Genomic DNA, 20340 nt, shown 5'->3' with positions numbered 1-20340 from the left:
GACTTCAAAATAAAACAGGAAACAGAACATACAGACACTCGAGGGAACACAGGACCAACAACACAAGACCGGAGAGAAAAGATACAAACACCAGACACGACCAAAAGAGGAAAAGAATCCAAAGCAAACAAAACAAACTACAACACAAATGTTTGTATCTCATATAGTATTATTTACCTTATTGTATATAAATTAGCCTAAATAAAGCAGGATATTTACTCATCTTTGAACAGAGACATAAACTTCATAACTGAAAACTTTTTTCAGCTTTGGGGTGCTTAAAGGTTTTGCCAAGCTGCTGTGGCCTCTCGCTCTCTGTTAGGGGACAGTGGCAAGTGATCAAATGCTTCCTCGCTGGGTCTCTCCTTGGGCTTAGCCGTGCCTCAGGAATGTGCTGGAATGCTGATAGAACGGTAGGGATTTATCTGTGGTGTCAGCCCATATCTGGCCTGTTGATTCGCAGTCCAGTGGACTGCAACAGACCCCTGCACATGGGCACACAAGAGCAGGGGCTAATGGGACAAAAGCATCATATGTGGTGTCATGAGTGCTAAGAGGGGGACAAAGAGGTTCCACCACCTCAACAGCGCTTGAAAGAGCTTATAAATACAAAAATAGACAAAATCCAGTTGCCTTTAAGAAACAATATTTGGGGACTTATGGGGTAATATGCCTGTTTGTTTTTTTGCCAAGAATTAGATTAGAAAATTGACACCATCTTGTTTGTACGATAAATATAAAGCTAGAGCTTAGCATGAAAGGTGGAAACAAGGAAGAACAGCTCTGTCCAAAATCTGCCTTCAAGCACCTCTAAAGCTCACCAAACTAAACTAGATGTGATAAGTTGTAATGAATGCACTTTAGAGGTGCTCGTTACCTTTGGACCGAGCCAGGCTATCTGGTTCTTCTTGTTTTTATTGTTTATGCTAATACTGCATTTTCTTGCTTGATATATTATGATTGTTATACCTTTTATTTTAATGATTTTCTTTACTAGATAAAGGTAAAACTACACACCGCTTCTAAGACAAGGGAATATGCCACTGAGATTATCTTGCAATTCATTAAATATTACCTTAATAATTGACAAAGAGACCATCCACCCATTTTTGTCCGCTTATCTGTTGTCAGCTTTGGGTGTGGAGGGGTTGTCTTGTGTGGGACACCTCTTCAACATTGCGTGGAAGTTTGGGACAGTGCCTAAGGAGTGGCAGACCGGGGTGGTGGTTCCCTTGTTCAAAAAGGGGGACCAGAAGGTGTGTTCCAATTACAGGGGTATCACACTTCTCAGGTAAAGTCTAGTCCAAGGTGCTGTTAGTTGAACCTCGGGTTGAAGAGGAACAATGCTGATTCCGTCCTGGTCGTGGAACAACAGACCAGCTTTTCACTCTTGCAAGGATCCTGGAGGGAGCCCAGGAGTATGCCCAACCGGTCTACATGTGTTTTGTGGATCTGGAGAAGGCGTATGACCGGGTACCCTGGGAGATGCTGTGGGAGGGGCTGCAGGAGTATTGGGTGAGGGGGTCCCTTCTCAGGGCCATCTAATCTCTGTATGACACAAGCAAGAGCTGTTTGTCACCAATCCTGTTTGTAATATTTATGGACAGGATATTGAGGCGTAGTCTGGGTGGGGAGGGGTTGCAGTTCAGTGGGCTGGGGATCTCATTGATGCTGTTTGCCACGGATTTTTGGTCCTGATGGCATCATCGGCCTGTGACCTTCATCACTCACTGGATCGGTTTGCCGCCCAGTGTAAAGCGGCTGGGATGAGGATCAGCACTTCTAAATCTGAGGCCATGGTTCTCGTCAGGAAACCGATGGAGTGCCTGGAGTCTGTTGTCAGGGAATGCGTCCTTACCCCAAGTGAAGGCATTCAGATACCTTTGGGCCTGGTTTGCAAGTGATGGGACAATGAAGCGGGAGATTAGTCGGAGATCGGTGCAGCGGGTCAGTTTGTCGCATTGTTGTGACAAAAAGAGAGCTCAGCCTAAAGGCAAAGCTCACAATCTACCGGTCAATTGGCAAAAGGCAGAAGAATTCATAACACTGAGTTTTGCTTTGTTTTAATAATTGTTGTTTTTCTACCTTTTTTTAAAAAAGAGGGTGTATAATTCCCACTGTAACAAGGGTTCTGCATCACTGGCCCTCCTTGACAAAAACACTCAAAAAAAATTTGTGCCAATGCTGCATGCAGTGCAGCGGCACATTGAATTAGTCATCAATTATTATCAAATTAGCTTCACTGGATCGTCCATTCAAGGTATTCTCCCACCAACAAGCTGAGGACGGAATGCAAACAGGGCTGACTGAGGAAAGGAAGATATCCCACAACCCCCTCCTTCCCAGCTCACATGACTGTGATTACAGTAAAGGAGGAGTGCGGTGGGACGCAGGCAGGGAGTGATGGTGAGCACGATGAATGACATTTTTCTGATTGCGGCACACTGATCACATCCAAGAACTCAACTTGTCTGGCCGAGAGTCTTCTTTTCTGGGGTAATTAAACTTTATACTGAAAATAAAATGCGTAGATTGTCTACATTTGTTGCATGTGTCTTTAACTTTGATTTCTAAGTGCCGCCGTGTGTTACATCTACATGCTGGTTTAATCATGACTTACAGTCAGAAGTGGAAGAAGTACTCATAGCTTTTGTTTAAGTAAAAGTAGTAATACCACGGTGAAGAAACAATCTTTTACAAGTAAAAGCCATGCATTCAAATTTAAGAAAAAGTATAAATTTCGGTTCATTACAAAATAATCTACTGTATATCATTGCAGGATTATAATTAGTGATGCATCAGTTTAATGTTGCAGCTGTTAAGATGTAGCTACTGTGAACTATATTCCAAATTGCTAGGTACTTTGTGCATTTCTGCATTTCTATCTTCACCTGTATTATAGATCATCTGCAAACTAACTTCACATGAATGTAAGAGTAAAGTACAGTATTTCCCTTTTAATTGCTGCAGACTAGATGTAAAAAGTTGCAGGAAATGGAAATACTAAAGTTATGTACAAGTACCTCAAAATTGCACAGTAGTGAATGATCAGTTATACTGTGGCATGCTGATGTGGGTCATTTTTAATTAATATTAAAAGTAGTGGTGTAATGTAACTTTTAAAGTACCTTTACTGAAGCACTGTACTAAGAGGTACTTGTACTTAAATGTTGTTGAGTTATGCAACTTTATACTTCTACTCCACTACCTTCCAGAGAGAAAGATTAAACCTTTTTTTATTATTTGATAATACCCATACCTATATTATACACATTAAGCTTTGGCTTCCCAGGCATGCTGACTTCCCAGTAATGAGTGCACCATAACTACAGGGTTCTAATCCGCTAAGACAGCACAGTAGTATGTGGGAACTGTGTGGACAAATGCGGCTAACATCCTGACCTTGAGTGTAACAGATGCAACTTCAGCATCCAGTGTTGCTCAGGAAAGCCTTGACGGCTCTAATTCAAGCTCAAACTTTGTTTCCATCTGTAAAACATGTTGTTTCCTTCTGAACGAAGACACGGCCACTGCACATCTAAGACAATGTTTCCAAAACTAGAAAGTGACAAGAGAGAAAAAAATGGAAATTATTGTTTAAACATGATTTACATCCATGTTTTTTTAAACTTCTTTAATAAAATAAATAATGAGCTTAATGTAGAAGATGGAGGTTGTTAGGAGGTTGTTAGAAGAAGTGTGTGTGTGTTTGTGTGTGTGTTTGTGTTTGAATCTATGAAGAGTTCTAGTGTGCGCTCTCAGTTGCAGATATGAGGGTGCTACACAGGTGCATGCTGGGAGTGACCATCTTGCTGCTGGTCTGCGAGGTCACTATCAGTCAGCTGTGCAAATCCCTTATCACCCTGGTGGATGGTTTCCACACACTCTTCATCCTTTTGCACATGACTCTTCGTCCCCTTCAAGCAGCAAGCATCATAAAACCTCCATTCTCTACTTTGGACTCTTTTGCATCTCCTCCACATGCTTCCTCCTCCTCAGCAGCACTTCCATCCACCCTGCCTGCAGTGCCATCCATCAAATCCCCACCTGAGACCCAGACCGTTGGGTCTTCAGACTGCAGTGTGTCCTACACCCACAGTAGGATTCAGCCTGTGGGGGCTTTCATCTCCACTCTCCTCCTGACCTCTTTGTGTCTCTCTTACTTCCTGGAAATCAGCAATTTTTCCCTGGAACCACAGCCAGTGCAGCACCCCCTGCTGCTTGTGGTGGTTGGAGCTTTCAGTGTGCTCCATAAGATGCTGGTGGTCTGGCAGAACTGGGTTCAACTGCAGGATGAGAGAGCTGGGGCCAGCAGGCAGACGGAGACCGAATCTCACCTTGAAGAGAGCCACAACGGTAACATTACTTACAGATCACATGTTCACTTTGAGAACAGATGCACACATGCAAAGTATAAGTCATTTTCTAATAAGGTTTTTTTCTAAATGCTCTAACTGGTCAATACACTACTTACAAATGCTTTTTAGATCAGTTATAAGCCATTCATGCGAACATTTGGGTTGTCATGTTGTGGCTTGTGTTTATCATCCTTCCATTTTCTACTCTTAATGCAAAGCTAACAGGATGCTAGCTGTAGTTTCACGTTTACCACATAGGCTGCATGAGAGTGGTGCAGGTCCTAATGGGATTTTTACAACTGGAGTCTGAACACGTGTTATCCAGTTTTAACTGGTTAACAATATAAATTTGATCAAGCTAATCTGAGATGCAATAATAAATTGTTTAATAGGTGACTACCACACTTTTCACTGTACTGTTCTAAGGATCTTAAAGTGTAATGTAAGACTAGTTTCTGCAATTCTGGGGGCTAAAATGTTTGCATTTAGGAGAATGTGGAATTTGTGGCAGTACACAAAGATGCATGAAAAATAAAGTACAACTGCAGAATGCAGAGCCCCTCTGTCTGTCTCACCAACTTATGTCATATGAAAGCACATACTTATACTGGCATTATGTAATCATAATCTTTACTACAGAAGACTTAGTGTGCTTGTCCCAGGTGATTATATTGTTGTGACAGATTTTTTACTCTGAAGTAGCTGCCAAGTAAGGAACATCAAACGCTGTCCATGTTTATTTTTCATTCCTCTGTTTGACTCCCACAGTCTTGGCTGCAGAGAAAACCAAGGCCAAAGGCCAGGCTGAGCCGGGACAAGTCCTGGGTGGCGTTAGCCACGTCCAATCGACCATGGATGACTCACTCCACAATAGGGCACTTGTCCTCTGTAACCCAGGAACCTCCAGTGTCCCTGACACTGACTCTCAAACACCACAACAACAGCAGGAAGTCCACCTGCATGCAGCTGCTGCACAGGAGAGCAGGGACTCTGACGTAGCTAGCGGTTTTGCAGTTTTGAAGGTTTCCAGGTGTGAGAGACATTCAGATGACATCACAGAGAGTCCCAAAGACAACACCTGCATAAAACATCTTGGTAAGGAAGTTAAACTTTTTGGACTACCTTTCTCACCTAAAAGAGGTGAAATTACAATTTTCACATTCACATATATATTGTTGGTGTTTGTATTGTTTTGTTCATCAACCTTTAATGATTGTTGTTGAAAACATTTTGATTTAACCACATACCTGAAGATTGTGTTTTCTCCCTCTTCAGACAGTCAAAATGCATCTAGCAACTCCCCTGTCTGCAAGTCGTCACACCACATTGAGAGCACTGTACCAAGCAGCAGGTCTCTCGTCAGTCTCTTGTGGTACGTCCTCATCATTCAGGGCCTTTGTACCTCCTTTCTGGCTTTGCTCATCAGCCTGGGGATGTTGCTGGTCAGCCCACAGTGCCTGCACCACTCTGGAACCTGTGGCCTCCTGGTTTACCTGGATCCGGGCCTCTCCCTGCTGGCTGTGATTATGCTGATTTCCACAGCTTTGCCACAGGTCAGGCTCTGTGTGTTTATGTCATACCATTTAGTTAAAATATTGCTTTTGAACATTTAGCTGAAGATTAAATGAAGACCACATTAAGAGTTCAACCCACGAATAACAACAATTTGCTGCAGCTGAGTCAATAAATCAACCAATTTGTTATTTATGAAGCATAAAAACCTCCAAACCTGTAGTTACATGTCTTTTCACTGGTCAATCTCTCCAGGTGCACAGGTACGGCTTGCTGCTGCTACAGGCCACACCTCCACACATTTGTGTGTCAGACCTCGGGCGGAGGATGATGAGTGTCCCTGGGGTGCAGGCTGTGCACGACCTCCACGTCTGGCAGTTAACTGACTCCTTCTTGGTGGCCTCTGTACACGTACACTGCCATGCTGGGTTTCCAGTGCACAGGTGAAGTGGAACAGTTTGACTTTTGTACCTGGTGGTTCTAACTGTTTGTGCCACTGTTATTGAGGAATTTTCAATTCTGATTGGCTGTAAGGTAAGGATTTAATTTTTGTAAATTAGCAGTATAACCGAGCACTTATAAAACATGTTTTTTTGCTGTTCTAGATTAGTGTACTATTACTTTGGGAAAAGCTTAACGTTAACTAAAACTCATGGAGCTAGGGTTATCTGTAGTAAGTATCGTTTTTTAAAAAAAATGACAGTGATAGTTTACTACGTGTTTCTTTCATGCTTGGGATGAGACACAGCAAATTCATCCATTACTGTATGTACATATCCTTTCATCCTCAGCATTGTCACAGTGGGTTGGAGCCAGTCCCGGCTCACATAGGGCGATAGAGGGTCTAATCCCATCATACTCAAATCAATTTTAATAGATTCTAAGGACTGTTTCTGGATGGTTATCATAAATGTGTTTTTGTCCAGATTAAAAACTCTACTTCATTTCACACATGTCCAGGTGTGATGATCTGATGTCGGGGGTCACAAAGGTGCTGCAGAGTGTAGGAGTGAGCTGCTGCACCGTTCAGCCAGAGTTTGCCTCCTGCTCTGGGTCCTCTGCGGGCAGTGAGGGGGACACCTCACCTGTCGTGCAAAGAGTGGACCCCTCCCTGCCTCCTTTTCTGACCTGCAGCCTCGCCTGTGGAAAGGCTTGTACCGGGAACATGTGCTGTTCTCGGTTAGAGGAGGAGACCAGGAGCGTGCTGGCACCACCAGCTGAGGAAACAAAGGAAGAGCCCCAGACACTTGTCATTGAGAACACCTTCCTCTGACTGAAAACCCTGGAAAAAAAAGTAGTTAATGAATGTAAAGGTAGAGGTTTGAATGTGTAATCTCCAAAACATTGCCTGCACATTATATGTAAATGTTTTGCTAGTTTTGTGATATTAATATGGTGCTGCACCAAAGCAATATCAAGGTGAATTCTGTGAAAATAAAGGCATCTTTCTCGTGTTGATTCATTCGTACCTGAACCTTTTGTATGTATTGAAATAAAACAAAGACATTTATTTAAATGTGTCAATTTTTATTTCAAGATTAGATTTAAAATTAATTGATTCCAGTGTCACAGCAGCAAAATTACAAAAACAAATGCAAAAAATGAGTCATTTAATACTACATGCATGTGCACATACTAAATGTAATTCTATCAACACACCCAATGGTGGAAAGTACATTCATGCAAGTACTGTACTTAAGTACTTAAGTTAAAGGTACTTGTACTTTACTGAAGTGTTTGTGTTTTATGCTACTTTTTGCTTCCACTCCACTAATGTTGTACTTTTTACACAACTACATTTATCTGACAGCTACAGTTAATACCTACTTTACAAATTTAAATATGACACGCAAGTGCGTGATGTGTAGTGTGTAGAGTGACTTGTGTCTACATATAACATATAGGCAATGTGAGGCTGAGAGATCACACAGAGGGCTTTTTCATGGCAGGAAAAGCACCAGTACTAAAGGATCAGCATATAACTGGCACACTTTAAATGGAATGCAGCCATTTATAATGTCATTAATATTATAGACACAGTTAGATCCGTATCTGTCCTGCTATGAAATGTCGAAAAGGGATTTCTGTTTGTGTATATTTGCTCTACATCTACCTATGATGACGTCATGTGGCTCCACCTTTTTTATATTCAGATAGCCAATCACAATGCGTTTGCTTTGCATAACACAGCACAGAACAGACAAATGTTTCCCTTGTTTGTGTGTTTATTTGAAGTAAACATGTTTTAGGGCATCCGGGACGTGATTATAATCGGTGTGCACGAGCCCTTGTAAGAAATACAAACCAACGTTAGAGTGGCCTCGGAGACACCCTGACTCAGGACGCTCACGCTAGTACGAGCCATATAAACATCTGACAGACATGATAGAAGTGCCCGGATGATCCTCGGTGGTCCGGGGTGCAGGCTTCAAACCTGTAGCTGCATAGCTGCAGAGTGGTTCAATTCCACCTTTCGGGCGAAGTGCTGTGAATAGTCGTCTTAATGAAACGTATAAAAAATTGTTTCGCGTGTGTCGTCAGAGAGATTTTCTAGTTCACTGTTAGCATCCTAACACCACACATCTGCTTTCAATTTCTACGCTTTCCAGAATTTACCATCGTTAAAAAATTCCCTTGCGAACATACTTCCTGTCAAGCTCTATCTTTGTTTAGACAATAAAAGTTCAGAATTGTTGTGACAGTGTGAGATTTTTATTAAAGTAGGCTCAAGTTACTTAAGAATCTCCAGTGAATTTAAGACAGATATAAAGTTACTTGATTAACATATTATAATGTCATATAATTAAAGATAGTAGTCACGAAAATGAATTAGCAAACTGAATGATAGAACAACTTGCAAAATGTATATACAAAGTATATATGATATTACTAATATGCGTTCGAACCATGTATGTGTTCTACAACCTGTATAGTCCATAACCACTGTGGTCACTAGGCAAGAAGACTTTGCTGTGAATGTATTTTCTACATCCGCTTTGCCCGGAAAACAACACTGATAGACAGACTCTGCAAGCCAATAATCAGCATACATTTCCGGCCCGCTATCCAATCGTTCTCCTTTTGTGTGTAGGCGGGCCAACCAATGCGGAAATCTGCCTGTGCTGTGGAGACTGAGCGTGATGTGCGTGATGTCCTTGCCTGTCTAGTTTGGACTAACCTAGATTAAAAACTCACATTCTTCTTGGTGGAGGTAACTGTTTTCGTCTTACCCGGTAAGACAGACATATGAACGAGCTCTCAACGGTATATTAGACTAGTAGAGGCTTTGTTTTGATGTATAACTGTGTTGTTGGTCTGTGCCAGTTAGCGTCCTGCTAACTAACGTTAGCAACGTTACATTTATTTAGTTCTAAAAGTAACTTATCACTTATCGTGTCAGAGACTAATTTTTTAGGTTTTAATTGTCCTAAACTGTAGCATGGCTGTAATTAATTAAGGTTTCAGTTTCTTCTTAAATTTCTTTGTCTGTTTATAGCTTCACTTAAAGATATATTGACAAATACCACAACACAATTTCAGAGTGTTTTTTTTTTTTTTTTTAGGATGTATTAGTGTCATAACTACTGATAGAAAAAAATCACAAGACAATTCATGAAAACTAAAAGCCCCAGACTATAAGGTAATGTGTGTGGCAAGTACTTTGTGGTTATTTGATTAATTAGGAATTTGTTTAAACCCCCTATGGTAAGAGCCCTGAGGTTGCTCCTGCATGTCACCCAGTCTTAAGCACCTGTGTCAAAATGTAAACCCTGTTAGTATTTCATCTGATATCATATGACGCTTACATTGGGTCTCTAACATAAGAACACATAAACAAACTGACAAAACTGCAGCAGAGGAGTATTTCAGTGTAGAAACACTGGTTGGTTACTGGGACTCTGGACTAAATGGGCAGGAGATTGTTTGTTTTGGGGTGTTTAATAAGGTAACATTTTATGTTGAAAAATAATAATCATTTAAGTTGTTCATCAAGAAAAACTCCAAACACTCAGTGCTTCCACTTTTAGGGAAGACAAAACAAGCCATTGAAGATATCACTGGCCACATACAGGGTATATTTTTTACTGTCTGATACTTTAGAAACTAAACTGTTTGTCTAAAAAGAAATAGACAGATTATCAATGCTAAACGTAATTGTTACGTGTTAGAACTAATTACTTGGTCGGATCAGGAAAAACTGTAGAAACTGAGAAAATCTGAAAAACATTAATATTTGTAAGTCTTTGACTATAAATCTTACCTTAACATTGATTGTCTTCTCTCAATTAAGTCAGTTATTCACTTGCAGGAAGTCTTCCCTTATTATTTGATTCAATTGCATTGCTTGCAACACCTTTATAATGCTGTGCAGGGAACTAGTGATTTTCTTAATGGTTTCACTAAGTAACATGTTTCAATCTGACATTTTCCTTATTCTCTCTTTCAGATTTAAATTTTAAAGATAGTCCATTATGCCTTTTCATAAATACTCCCCCAAAATCTGGGAGGCCCTAAAACTGAAGCAGGGCATCTACGCTCGTCTCCCCAAACACTACCTTAAGTCCCTTGAGCCGAAAGAGCCCAGCCCTGTCCATTGGAGACCTCTGGGAGTCCAGTACCAAGTCAACCCGAAGACCAAACAGAAGGAACGAGTGCAGGATGTCCCGATACCCATCTACTACCCTCCACACTCCCAGGATGGCCTGTGGGGAGGCGAGGGCTGGATATCAGGCTTCAGATACGCCAATAACGACAAAGTGAGTCTCCAGGAAGAGGATTGTCTTTCTTTAGTTCTAGTACAGTGTGTGTTGACTAGAGCCCGACCGATATGTCTGCAGGCCGATATTATCGGCCAATATTAGGCATTTCCCAAACTATCGGCATCAGCATTTATAATGGCTGATAAAAATAAAAATATTTGTGTGTATATATATATATATATATATATATATATATATATATATATATATATATTTTTTTTAAATATTCATTAATCAGAATCATTTATGACAAATTCTAATAAATGAAAATTTTTAAAATAAAATTTTCAAAATAAAATAAAAACAGAAGGTCAACCAATGAGTGTTGGCGTTAGTTTGTCCACCAGAGGACGCTCTACAACGTCCCTGTTGGAAACACTGATTATTTTGGTTATTGTGTTTTTGTTCAAAGGACTTTAAGTTTCAACTCGTAAGTTTGTATTTTTATACATTTTAATTATTTAACTTTAATATATATTGAGGGGTTCTCTGTTCTGTCGGGACAATAAAACAAATTATTATCATGTTATGTTAGTGAGAAATCACAAATAACTACAAATAACTAATGTCAGGGAAATCTGTTTAAGTTTTGGTACACGATTCTGGATAACATTTAAAAAAAAAATATATCGGCATATCACATTTTTTATTAACCAAATATTTGTATCGGCCTTAAAAATCCTTCATTGGTCGGGCTCTAGTGCTGACATTACTTTATTATATACCATAATACACGCAGTAGAAGCTTCCAGTAGCTGTAGATTGATATCCAGCTTGGGCTTTATTAGCATGTCATCCTTTGCTCACTGTCAACTGCCCTCTCACGGTAAGAACGTTAGAATTCATACATAAAAAACATTACAAGGTTAAATAAGTTTCCACTCTGTTTATCACACTTTAGTTTTTTTCATTGAACTAAATGGGACTGTCTAGTGGACACACACACACAGACACACACACAAACAGCCCTGTCATACACATCACTAAAAGTACATTATAAGTTGTGTGTTTACAAAATCCAGCTTCACTGATTTTTTTGTCATTGATTGCAAAATGTAAGACACGTAACTGTAGATATAATACATGTCTAAATTGTCTCTTTCCATAGATGTCGACTCGTCTGAAGAAGACGTGGAAACCACAGCTGTTCAAGAGAGAGTTGTACAGCGAGATCCTTGATCACAAGTTCACCATCACCGTCACACCACGCACGCTGGACCTCATCGATGCGGCCTTTGGTTTCGACTTCTACATTCTCAGCGTAAGAGAGCGCTACCTCTGTGTGACAAAATTATGGGTTTTTTCTCCGTCTGGCTTTTTTATGACTAATTATCTCTCTAACTCTATCAGACATCAAAGGAAGACCTGAACTCTAAGCTGGGGGTGGACCTGAAGAGGGCCATGTTGCTTCGCTTGGCACGCAGAGAAACAGAGCTTTACCCCTCCGACCCTGTCAAGAGAGAGAAGGTCTACAACAAATACAAGGTATCTGTTGAGAGAGGAGAGATTAAAACTAGCCCTGATGTTTACCAGCTACTGTACAAAAGAAAGAGTTGTCGTTATTAACATGATATTTTATGCTTCCTTCTGTCGAAGCAGCAGTTTGAGATCCCTGAGGAGGAGGCGGAGTGGTTGGGGCTTAGTCTGGAGGAGGCCGTGGAGAAACAGAGGCAGCTGGAGCGCAAGGTGACAAAATCCTCAAACGCACCTACCTGACGCTCCCCCTCACTCACCCCTTGTTTTAACCATTTTACCTCACAGAAACTAAGTAGTAGAGCTAATGCTCTTTTTTGCAGGCTTCAAGATCTATAGGAAGTGAAAAAATAGCGTCATTTTTTTAATGAAAAGACTTACATTGCAAGTTATAAAAAATGACATTATCACCTGACCCTGTTTTGTTCTTCCTCTTGTCTCTCAGGAGCCGGAGCCTCTGTTTAAGGCCTGTGTGGAGGAGCTGGTGAAGGAGCTGCACGTCCAAAAACTCTCTGAGCCACACCTCATAGAGAATAAGTGAATACAGAGTCAGCTTTTCAGACGTGTGTTGAACTGTCCATCTTCTCCAGATCGTGGTGGAAATCACAAAGTTTCTTAAACTTGTTCACCCTGGAGAACGTCATGCAATTACAACTCATGTTTCTATCTGGGAGGGACACAAAGGGAAAAGACCACAAGAGACGAGGTCATGTTGGAATAATTCTTATTTATTTCCCCTTTGCATTTATGATCCAAAAATTGACAACATTTTAAGAATTAAGGAAAAAAGCCTCTGTCAGTGTAAATAATCCCCGACCAGCTGTCATAGCAGGCCCTTGTACAGGATATCTCAACAATAAAAGATTCCATTTTTTTTCCTAAACCTTGTTTCTGTTCTCTAGTAATTATTAAATAATTATATAATTCACTGCATCAGTTTTTGTCTTTTTTAAGTAATAGGATGGCTTGACATTTTGAGTAATATGCTTGTTAGCTGAGAGTTGGATAAGAAGATTGATCCGGCTTCATAATTAACATTGCTCATAAAATACTTCTAAATATGGCCATACAGTTTCTTATTTCAGTAGGTAGGGAGAGTAAATATGAGATTGGTATCAATCTTAACAGTACCAAGTACTGCACGTATAATTTTGAGGTACTTTTATAGTTCTACTTCATTTTTTTGGAGTAAAAATCTACTTTTTGCTTCACCACATTTGTTTAACAGCTTTAGTTATTAGAAACTTTACATTTTAAAATGTAAATTGTCAAAATGTCAAAACAATCTACAATAATGCATGATGCATTGTTAAAGCTCAAACTAGCCAGTAGTGAAATAATTTAATTTAATTTATAAAATTAAATTAAACTGCTATTTCTATCTTATCACATCAGCAATAGTAATCACATAATATTATAAGTAGTAATATACCTGACAGGAACCATTTCACTGCATGGTGAGTATATGCTAAAACTAATAGTAATGTCTCTTTACTTTTAAGATTTTGAACGCAAGTTTTTAACTTGTATTCGAGTACTTTTATAATGTGGTATAGGTACTTTTCATGAACTCTCTTCAAGAATGTAAATGTGCATATTTTCCATAATGTACTGTAGACCCAGGTCTTGTCATGCTTGTTTTTCCCCAGTAGATGGGACCAAAATGCTTTAAATGAGTAAAGTTGAAACACATTTAATAGAGGGGACATTGTTTGATTTATGAGGCCTACTTTGTTTATTAAAATCAAGTTACAACTTAAGAACTGAAAACCAAGAACTGAAACTGAACAGAAATGAATGTTTCAAAACCTGTTTTTTAACTGTCTTGTTAAACATAACAAGTAGTACTGTCATAAAATTAGGTGTCGTAACAAACCACACATCTGTCCATGAAAACACACTGATGCTGCTAAGCTCCTTATATGGTGCTCAAGTTGCAAAATGGAAAGAAATACGGAGTAGAGGGTTACAAAACATAAAAACAACCGTTTCTTGCCTGGTTTCGCTTTCAGCACTTGTAGTCTGATGTTGCGTCGCTTTGTGGTTGCAGCTATTATCGTAAGATGGGGAGTCCCTGCTGGTGTGGGGACTCCCGTGGGTGTTGTAACCTGGCAACAAGTAAAAAAAAGGATACCTTGCACCTGTAAACAGAAAGATTAACTCCTTATATAGATACGACCTCTTTGTGGAATTACCCCCTTCATATAGTGCACACAATTAGCAAATCATTCTAAACAAACCAAGTGCCACATTTGGTGATTTGTCTCTGCCTGAAGACAATTTAAGACAAACATCTGGCTGCTTCATCCTTCCCCTCCTGAGATAAATAAGGCTTGTTGGACCACATTCTTTTCATTTTAAATCAGGCTCCAAAGATTAGTTTGTCTGAAAGTGCCATCCATGAACTATGGCCCATGTATGAACTGTCTGTGTCACATTTTACAATTTGTTAAATCATTAGCCCATAACTTCAATCTGCAGTTCCTAACCACCTTTGGCCAGATATTGACTGTTTTTATAGATCAAACTAAGTTATCTTTTAACTTAGGGGCTAACTTGAGGGACAGCACAAGTCATTCCAGCACTTTGGTCCAGACTGCTACTGGATTCAGACCAAATGATTTTGAAGATTCCCTGAATTGTCCTCCAGCGCTACCATGAGGTTGACATTTATGCTTTTGAGAGAAATGTCTTAACTATTGGAAGTATTTGCCTCAAAATGGCAGAGGCAAATACCCTACTTTACTCCACTATATATATTTGATATGTTGTTATAGATTACAACATGATAAGACTTTATTGATCCCTGGGGGGAATTCAAAAGCTACCCAGCAGTATGTAGGCTAAGTTAAATAAAAGATCCCTACCAACAACAACATTAAAGTGATGTACATATTATTGCATTAATCATTGTGATCCAAATGTATAATATACATTATTCTGGAATGGAGCATTGTGCATACTTTTTTACTTTTGATACTTTTAATTTGATGCTAATACTTTAGTACTGTTAAGCGAGTTAAAATTTGAATGCAGTATTTTTACTTAAAAGGAGTATTTCTACACCATGGTAATGCTACTTTTACTAAAGTACAAGAGCTGAATACTGCTTCCATCTCGGAGTATTTACCGTAACGTGTGTGATTTAGCAGGAGGTGCTAGGTAAACAGCTCACCTGACAGAGAGTGGGTGGGACTCCAGTGAAAGTTTTTAATGACTTCATCTGATTGATGCAACGGAAAAACAACCTTCACCTTCATACATTTGAGGTTAAAAAAAGATTCAATCTCTGCATCATTATTTCTATCTTTGATAATTTCCACCACACATGACTCACCCTGTCTGCTCAGTTTTCCCCAGAGTCTCCACAAACCAACAGACATCTCTGCTCATCACACAATTGAAAGTTGATATTTATATATTATAAATATGATATAAATATGATATTTAGCAGTTTGAAATGGGTATCAGTGGTGGAGGAAATAATCAGATGTTACACTAAAGGTCCTAATACCACAAAGAATATATTACTAAAAGCAAGTAAGCACATCTGGAAAATGTACTTAAAAGTATTAAAAGAAAAAAAGGAAGAACAATGTCCCCTGTGACTGTTATAGTATTATACATTATTATATTATATCACTCATGCATTAAAGTAAAAGCTGGAACTTACTGTTATATTGATTGAGGTCAAGTTCATTTTTAACTGTTTGTATAAAACGGCATATCATTATTATATTATTTTACATTATGTTATATTTTATTTTGATACTATTTGTATACTTTTTATTATTATTATTACTATTATTGTTAAGTCTGGTGTTTGTTTTCTCTTTCAAATGGTAAGAAATGCTGTCACAATTGCCCCGAGCTCACAGTAACATCTTCACAATGCTTGTTTTGTCTAACCAATAGGCTAATCCAAACTTCATTGAAAACATGTTTTAATTATTCAAATAATTAAAAAAGGAAAGTGGCTATCGTGAAGACGGAGCCATGAAATGTTGACTTTTTCTGGCTGAACTTCAGAATAGTTGCCAATTCATTTTCTGTTGATCCATCTAATCGACTTATTGTTTCAGCTGTACTTGCATTTACTGTAGGGTAGTTTAATTTATAAGAAAACACATTATATTTGGAAGATCTTTGTATGTTTTGTGTGTCTTCTTAGGATTCGCTTGGGAACCAGAGGGTCCTGGTTTATTCCCAGAGTGTGGAGTGGTAGCTGGAGAGGTGTCAGTTTACCTCCTTGTTACTGCCAATGTTCCCTTGAGCAAGGCACACTGCTCATGGCGCCATCCTGTGTGTGTTAAAACATCAAAATTGAACACTTTTTCCCCTTGCATGTTAAATAAAGTATACCTTCTTCTTCCTCTTCTTCTAAATAAAAGTAAATCATGGTGTATGCTAACATTTCCTGTAGCAATTACAACCGTGCTGTTTTAATTAAAGTCTTTGTTAAAGAACCACTTTTCAGATGGCCTCATGTTACAACCTCTTTAACTGTCTAGGGTTACAACTAATAGAGGTACATGTCCAGACAAGTCACAGCGGCAGGGTATGGTGGCACCATTTTACAGGAAGAATATAGTGTATATCTTTTATAACTAGATCAGATGCCTTGGAAACCTGCAATTGTGGAGTTTCCCAGGGTCCCATGTGTGTTCAGGTCAGATCAACAGTGACTGCCAAAACTAGAAAAAGTAGCACACCTGCCAACAGCAACACACGTGGTCACCAGTTTCACAGATGGATGAATGTTAAATATCCACACCATTCCATTGTTTGTTTACTGCTCTGTAAAAACAGGTGTGTGGGAGTGGCGCTAGTGCTGAAACAATCAGTCCACTAATGAATTCATTTATCAGGCACAAATATCAGAAATGTACAGGTTTCAACTTCTTTAATGTGAGGGTTTGCTACTTTTTTTATATATATTAAATTGTACATCTCCGGCTTTTGGTCAAAGTGATTGCTTTTAGTCAGATAAAATTATCGCATGGTATAGTTTTGGGACAAAAAAAATTTAGGTTTTAGTATAGTAGTAGTTGTATTTAGGATAGTATGTCATATTTAAAATCTTTAAAAAGAAGTCATAGCATAAGAGTCATGAAACAATCATAAATAAGCCATTGTATGTTGTAAAAAGTCTGGTATGTTACACCATGAAAAATCTTACAAAATAATAGTATAGTGCGTCCTAAAAAGTTCACCAAAGATGCAATAAGAAAAAGCATAAAAGTCATATTGTACGCAATTAGGTTTTTCAAAAAGTAAAAAAGATAATAGCATGCCATACATTTCTTTTATTAAAAAGCCATAATTAGAATGTTAAAAAAAAGCTTTACAGATTTTCTTTTAAAACATCACGAGGACTCTAAATTCTAATATTGTTGTTGGACAAAAATGTGAAAAATGACAGAATGTTGACAGATGTGATGATTTTTTCAGATTGTTAGAGAGGTGTAATTAGTACAACGTGTGACGTGAATTGTTTTAAATGTAACAGAGTTGATGAGTTCTTCAATGTTAGATAAGTGATCATTTGTATTAATATGTGGTAGAGGCCATGATTTGTTCAAAATGTTACAGATGTTTAAATATTAAAAAGTGATTCATGATTTGTCTAAAAATGTGACAATGTGTGAGGTTATACTTTTTTTTGTAAATGCTACAGAAGTGACCATTTGTAATGTAACCATTCACACAAAACTGTCACAAACAATATTCAATTAAATAAAAAATGCGATAACTGACTTTTAATGTTGCATTTTTAAATTTCAAAAATAGTAATAGTATAGAATGTTGAAAAAAGGGATAAAGTCATGGTACAGTATGTCAAAAAAGTAATAATGTAGTTTGACAAAAAAAGTGATACATTCATGGTATAGTATGTTGGAAAAGTATATTCCGCGAAAAAAGTACTATAAAAGTCGTACTATACTATGTCAAAAAAGTGACGTCATATTATTGCATATAGAAAAAAAGTAATAGTATAGTCAATAAATAGAATTAAAAATGTCCCAGCATAGCATGTTGAAAAAAGTGAAAAAATTCAGTACATTATGTTGAAAAAGACATAGAGTCATAGTATAGTATGACGAAAAAAAGTGATAAAAAAGTCATATTATAGTATGACGAAAAACGTCACAGTATAGTATGTCATAAAAAGAGATTAAAAGTCACAGTTGATAAAATGTTGATCAAAGTGATTTAAAAAAAAATAGTCATACAAAGAAATTAAAAAGTCATAGTATATTATGTCTAAAAATTATTTTAAAAAAGTCATGAAACAGTCATGAACAGTCACTATGTCAACAACGTCATAGTGTAGTATGTCATAAAAGAGGATGAATAAGTCATTAAGTCAATAATACAATGTCAATAAGTCATTAAATAGTATGTCAAAAAGGTCATAGTACAGTATGTTGAACAAAGGGGATGCAAATCATAGTGTAGTATGTCAGAAAACTGATAAAAAGTCATAGTATATTATGTCAAAAAAGGTCATAATATAGAATGTCAAAAAGGGATAAAAGTAATAGGTTAGTATGGTAAACTAAAAAGGGGATGAATAAGTGAAATAATAATAATGTCATATCAAGCATGTTGATAAAATCGATTTGAAAAGTCATAGTAAAGCATGTTGAAAAAGGTGATAGTATAGTGTGTTGAAAAAAGGCATAAAAAAGGCAAAAGAAAGTCTTTTTTCATAAAGGATAAATTCATAGTATAATATAATATATCAACAAAAGTGATAAAAATCATAGTACAAGATGTCAAAAAACTTTTAAAAAGTCTCAAAAAGGGGATAAGATGTAGTTATATAGTATTTCAAAAATTTCACAGAATATCAAGGTCAAAAAAAGTTATAAAAAGTAATAAAAATGTCATAGTATAGCATGTTGGAAAAACGTGATAAAAAGTGATAGTGCAGCAAGTCAAAGAAATATGAAAAAGTCATAGTATTGCATGTCAATAAAAGTCATGGCATGGCATGTAAAGAAAAAAGTGATAAAATGTTTGTTTTTTTAAGTTGTAGCATAGCATGTCAAATAAAGTAATTTCGTAGCATGTTAAAGTCATAGTGTAGTGTGTTGAAAAGTGATTATACAATATGTAAAAAAAGTCATAGTATAGCATGTAAAAAAAAGGGGATAAAAAGCAAATTGGTAGTATAGCATGTTGGAAAAAGTCATAGTATAGAATGTCAATAAAAGTCATTGCATAGCATGTAAAGAAAAAGTGAATAAAAAGACATAGCATAGCATGTCAAAGAAAGTGATAAAAAGTCATAGTGTAGCATGTTGAAAAAGGGGGATCTAAAAATCATAGTGTAGTTTGGCAAAAAAAGTGATAAAATAGTCATAATGCAGCAAGTAAAAAACTGTTTTAAAAAAAGTCATAGTATCTCATGTTGAAAAAAGTGATAAAAAAGTCAATGTCTAGCATGGTGAAAAAGTGATGAAAAAGTCATAGCATAGCATTTCAAAAATGTGAAAAGTAGCTTGTCGAAAAGCGATAAAAGAAGTCATGTAGTATGTTGTAAAAAAAAGTAAGTATAACGTCTTGAAAAAAGTGATAACAAATAAATAGTATGGCATGTCAGGAAAAGGGGATTAAAAAAAGTCATAGTATAGCACGTTAAAAAAGTGATAAAAAAGTCATAGTATAGTATGTTGAAAAAAGTAATAAAAAATTAATTGTCTTGCATGTTAAAAAAGGGATAAGAGAGTCATAGTATAGTATGTTGCAAAAGTGATTAAAACTTCATAGCGTAGAGTGCTGAAAAAAGTCAGAGAATAGAGTGAAAAGAAAGAAAGAAAGTCATAGTATAGCATGTCAAAAAAATTCATAGTATAGTATATTGAAAAGTGATTTAAAAAAAAGTCATTATATGGATTGTCGAAAAAAGTCATAGTACAGCATGTCGAAAAGTCATAAAAAGTCATAGAATGGCATGTCAAAAAAAGTCAATGAATAAAAGTCATAGCATAGCATGCCAAAAAATTATAAAAATTCAAAGTATGGCATGTCAATAAAAGTCATAGTACAGCATGTCGAAAAGTCAGAAAAAGTCATAGAATAGCATGTCAAAAAAAGTAAATGAATAATAATGAATAATGTCAAAAAACGATGAAAAGTCATAGTGTAGCGTACAATAAAAGTCATAGTATAGCATGTCATAAAAAGTCATAGTATAGCATGTCAAAAAATGATGAAAAGTCATAGTATAG

The 20340-nt window shown here is 37.3% G+C and overlaps 2 protein-coding genes across 4 annotated transcripts; both read left to right on the top strand.

The window, feature by feature from the left end:
* Positions 1-2252: 2252 nt before the first annotated feature.
* Positions 2253-7207, top strand: LOC117942238 (zinc transporter 1). Its single transcript, XM_034867613.1, has 6 exons — positions 2253-2496; positions 3763-4356; positions 5127-5453; positions 5634-5911; positions 6126-6313; positions 6831-7207. The coding sequence occupies exons 2-6, from the start codon at positions 3771-3773 to the stop codon at positions 7141-7143; spliced, it is 1692 nt and encodes a 563-aa protein (XP_034723504.1). The 5' UTR covers positions 2253-2496; positions 3763-3770; the 3' UTR covers positions 7144-7207.
* A 1724-nt stretch (positions 7208-8931) lies between these two features.
* Positions 8932-12979, top strand: mrpl28 (mitochondrial ribosomal protein L28). 3 transcript variants are annotated; one of them, XM_034867616.1, is made up of 6 exons: positions 8932-9103; positions 10318-10627; positions 11739-11891; positions 11981-12115; positions 12230-12316; positions 12549-12979. In XM_034867616.1, the coding sequence occupies exons 2-6, from the start codon at positions 10343-10345 to the stop codon at positions 12642-12644; spliced, it is 756 nt and encodes a 251-aa protein (XP_034723507.1). In that variant the 5' UTR covers positions 8932-9103; positions 10318-10342; the 3' UTR covers positions 12645-12979. The 3 variants fall into 3 exon arrangements, with proteins under 3 accessions (XP_034723507.1, XP_034723505.1, XP_034723506.1); XM_034867614.1 differs by having other exon boundaries at positions 12227-12316; XM_034867615.1 differs by having other exon boundaries at positions 8965-9081; positions 12227-12316.
* The last annotated feature ends 7361 nt before the right edge of the window (positions 12980-20340 follow it).

The sequence above is a fragment of the Etheostoma cragini genome, chromosome 3 (assembly GCF_013103735.1).
Source record: "Etheostoma cragini isolate CJK2018 chromosome 3, CSU_Ecrag_1.0, whole genome shotgun sequence".
NCBI classification, from domain to species: Eukaryota; Metazoa; Chordata; class Actinopteri; order Perciformes; family Percidae; genus Etheostoma; species Etheostoma cragini.
The sequence above is the reverse complement of the archived record's forward strand: the minus strand, read 5'-3'. Positions and strand labels throughout refer to the sequence as shown.

What these genes read in the sequence shown, in the direction of transcription:
- LOC117942238 (XM_034867613.1), top strand. Translation starts at nt 3,771, where the DNA reads ATGAGGGTGCTACACAGGTGCATGCTGGGAGTGACCATCTTGCTGCTG. An exon ending in CCTTGAAGAGAGCCACAACG is followed by an intron (nt 4,357 to 5,126) that starts GTAACATTACTT and finishes TGACTCCCACAG; the next exon opens with TCTTGGCTGCAGAGAAAACC. An exon ending in CACCTGCATAAAACATCTTG is followed by an intron (nt 5,454 to 5,633) that starts GTAAGGAAGTTA and finishes CTCCCTCTTCAG; the next exon opens with ACAGTCAAAATGCATCTAGC.
- mrpl28 (XM_034867614.1), top strand. Translation starts at nt 10,343, where the DNA reads ATGCCTTTTCATAAATACTCCCCCAAAATCTGGGAGGCCCTAAAACTG. An exon ending in GATACGCCAATAACGACAAA is followed by an intron (nt 10,628 to 11,738) that starts GTGAGTCTCCAG and finishes CTCTTTCCATAG; the next exon opens with ATGTCGACTCGTCTGAAGAA. An exon ending in AGAGGCAGCTGGAGCGCAAG is followed by an intron (nt 12,317 to 12,548) that starts GTGACAAAATCC and finishes CTTGTCTCTCAG; the next exon opens with GAGCCGGAGCCTCTGTTTAA.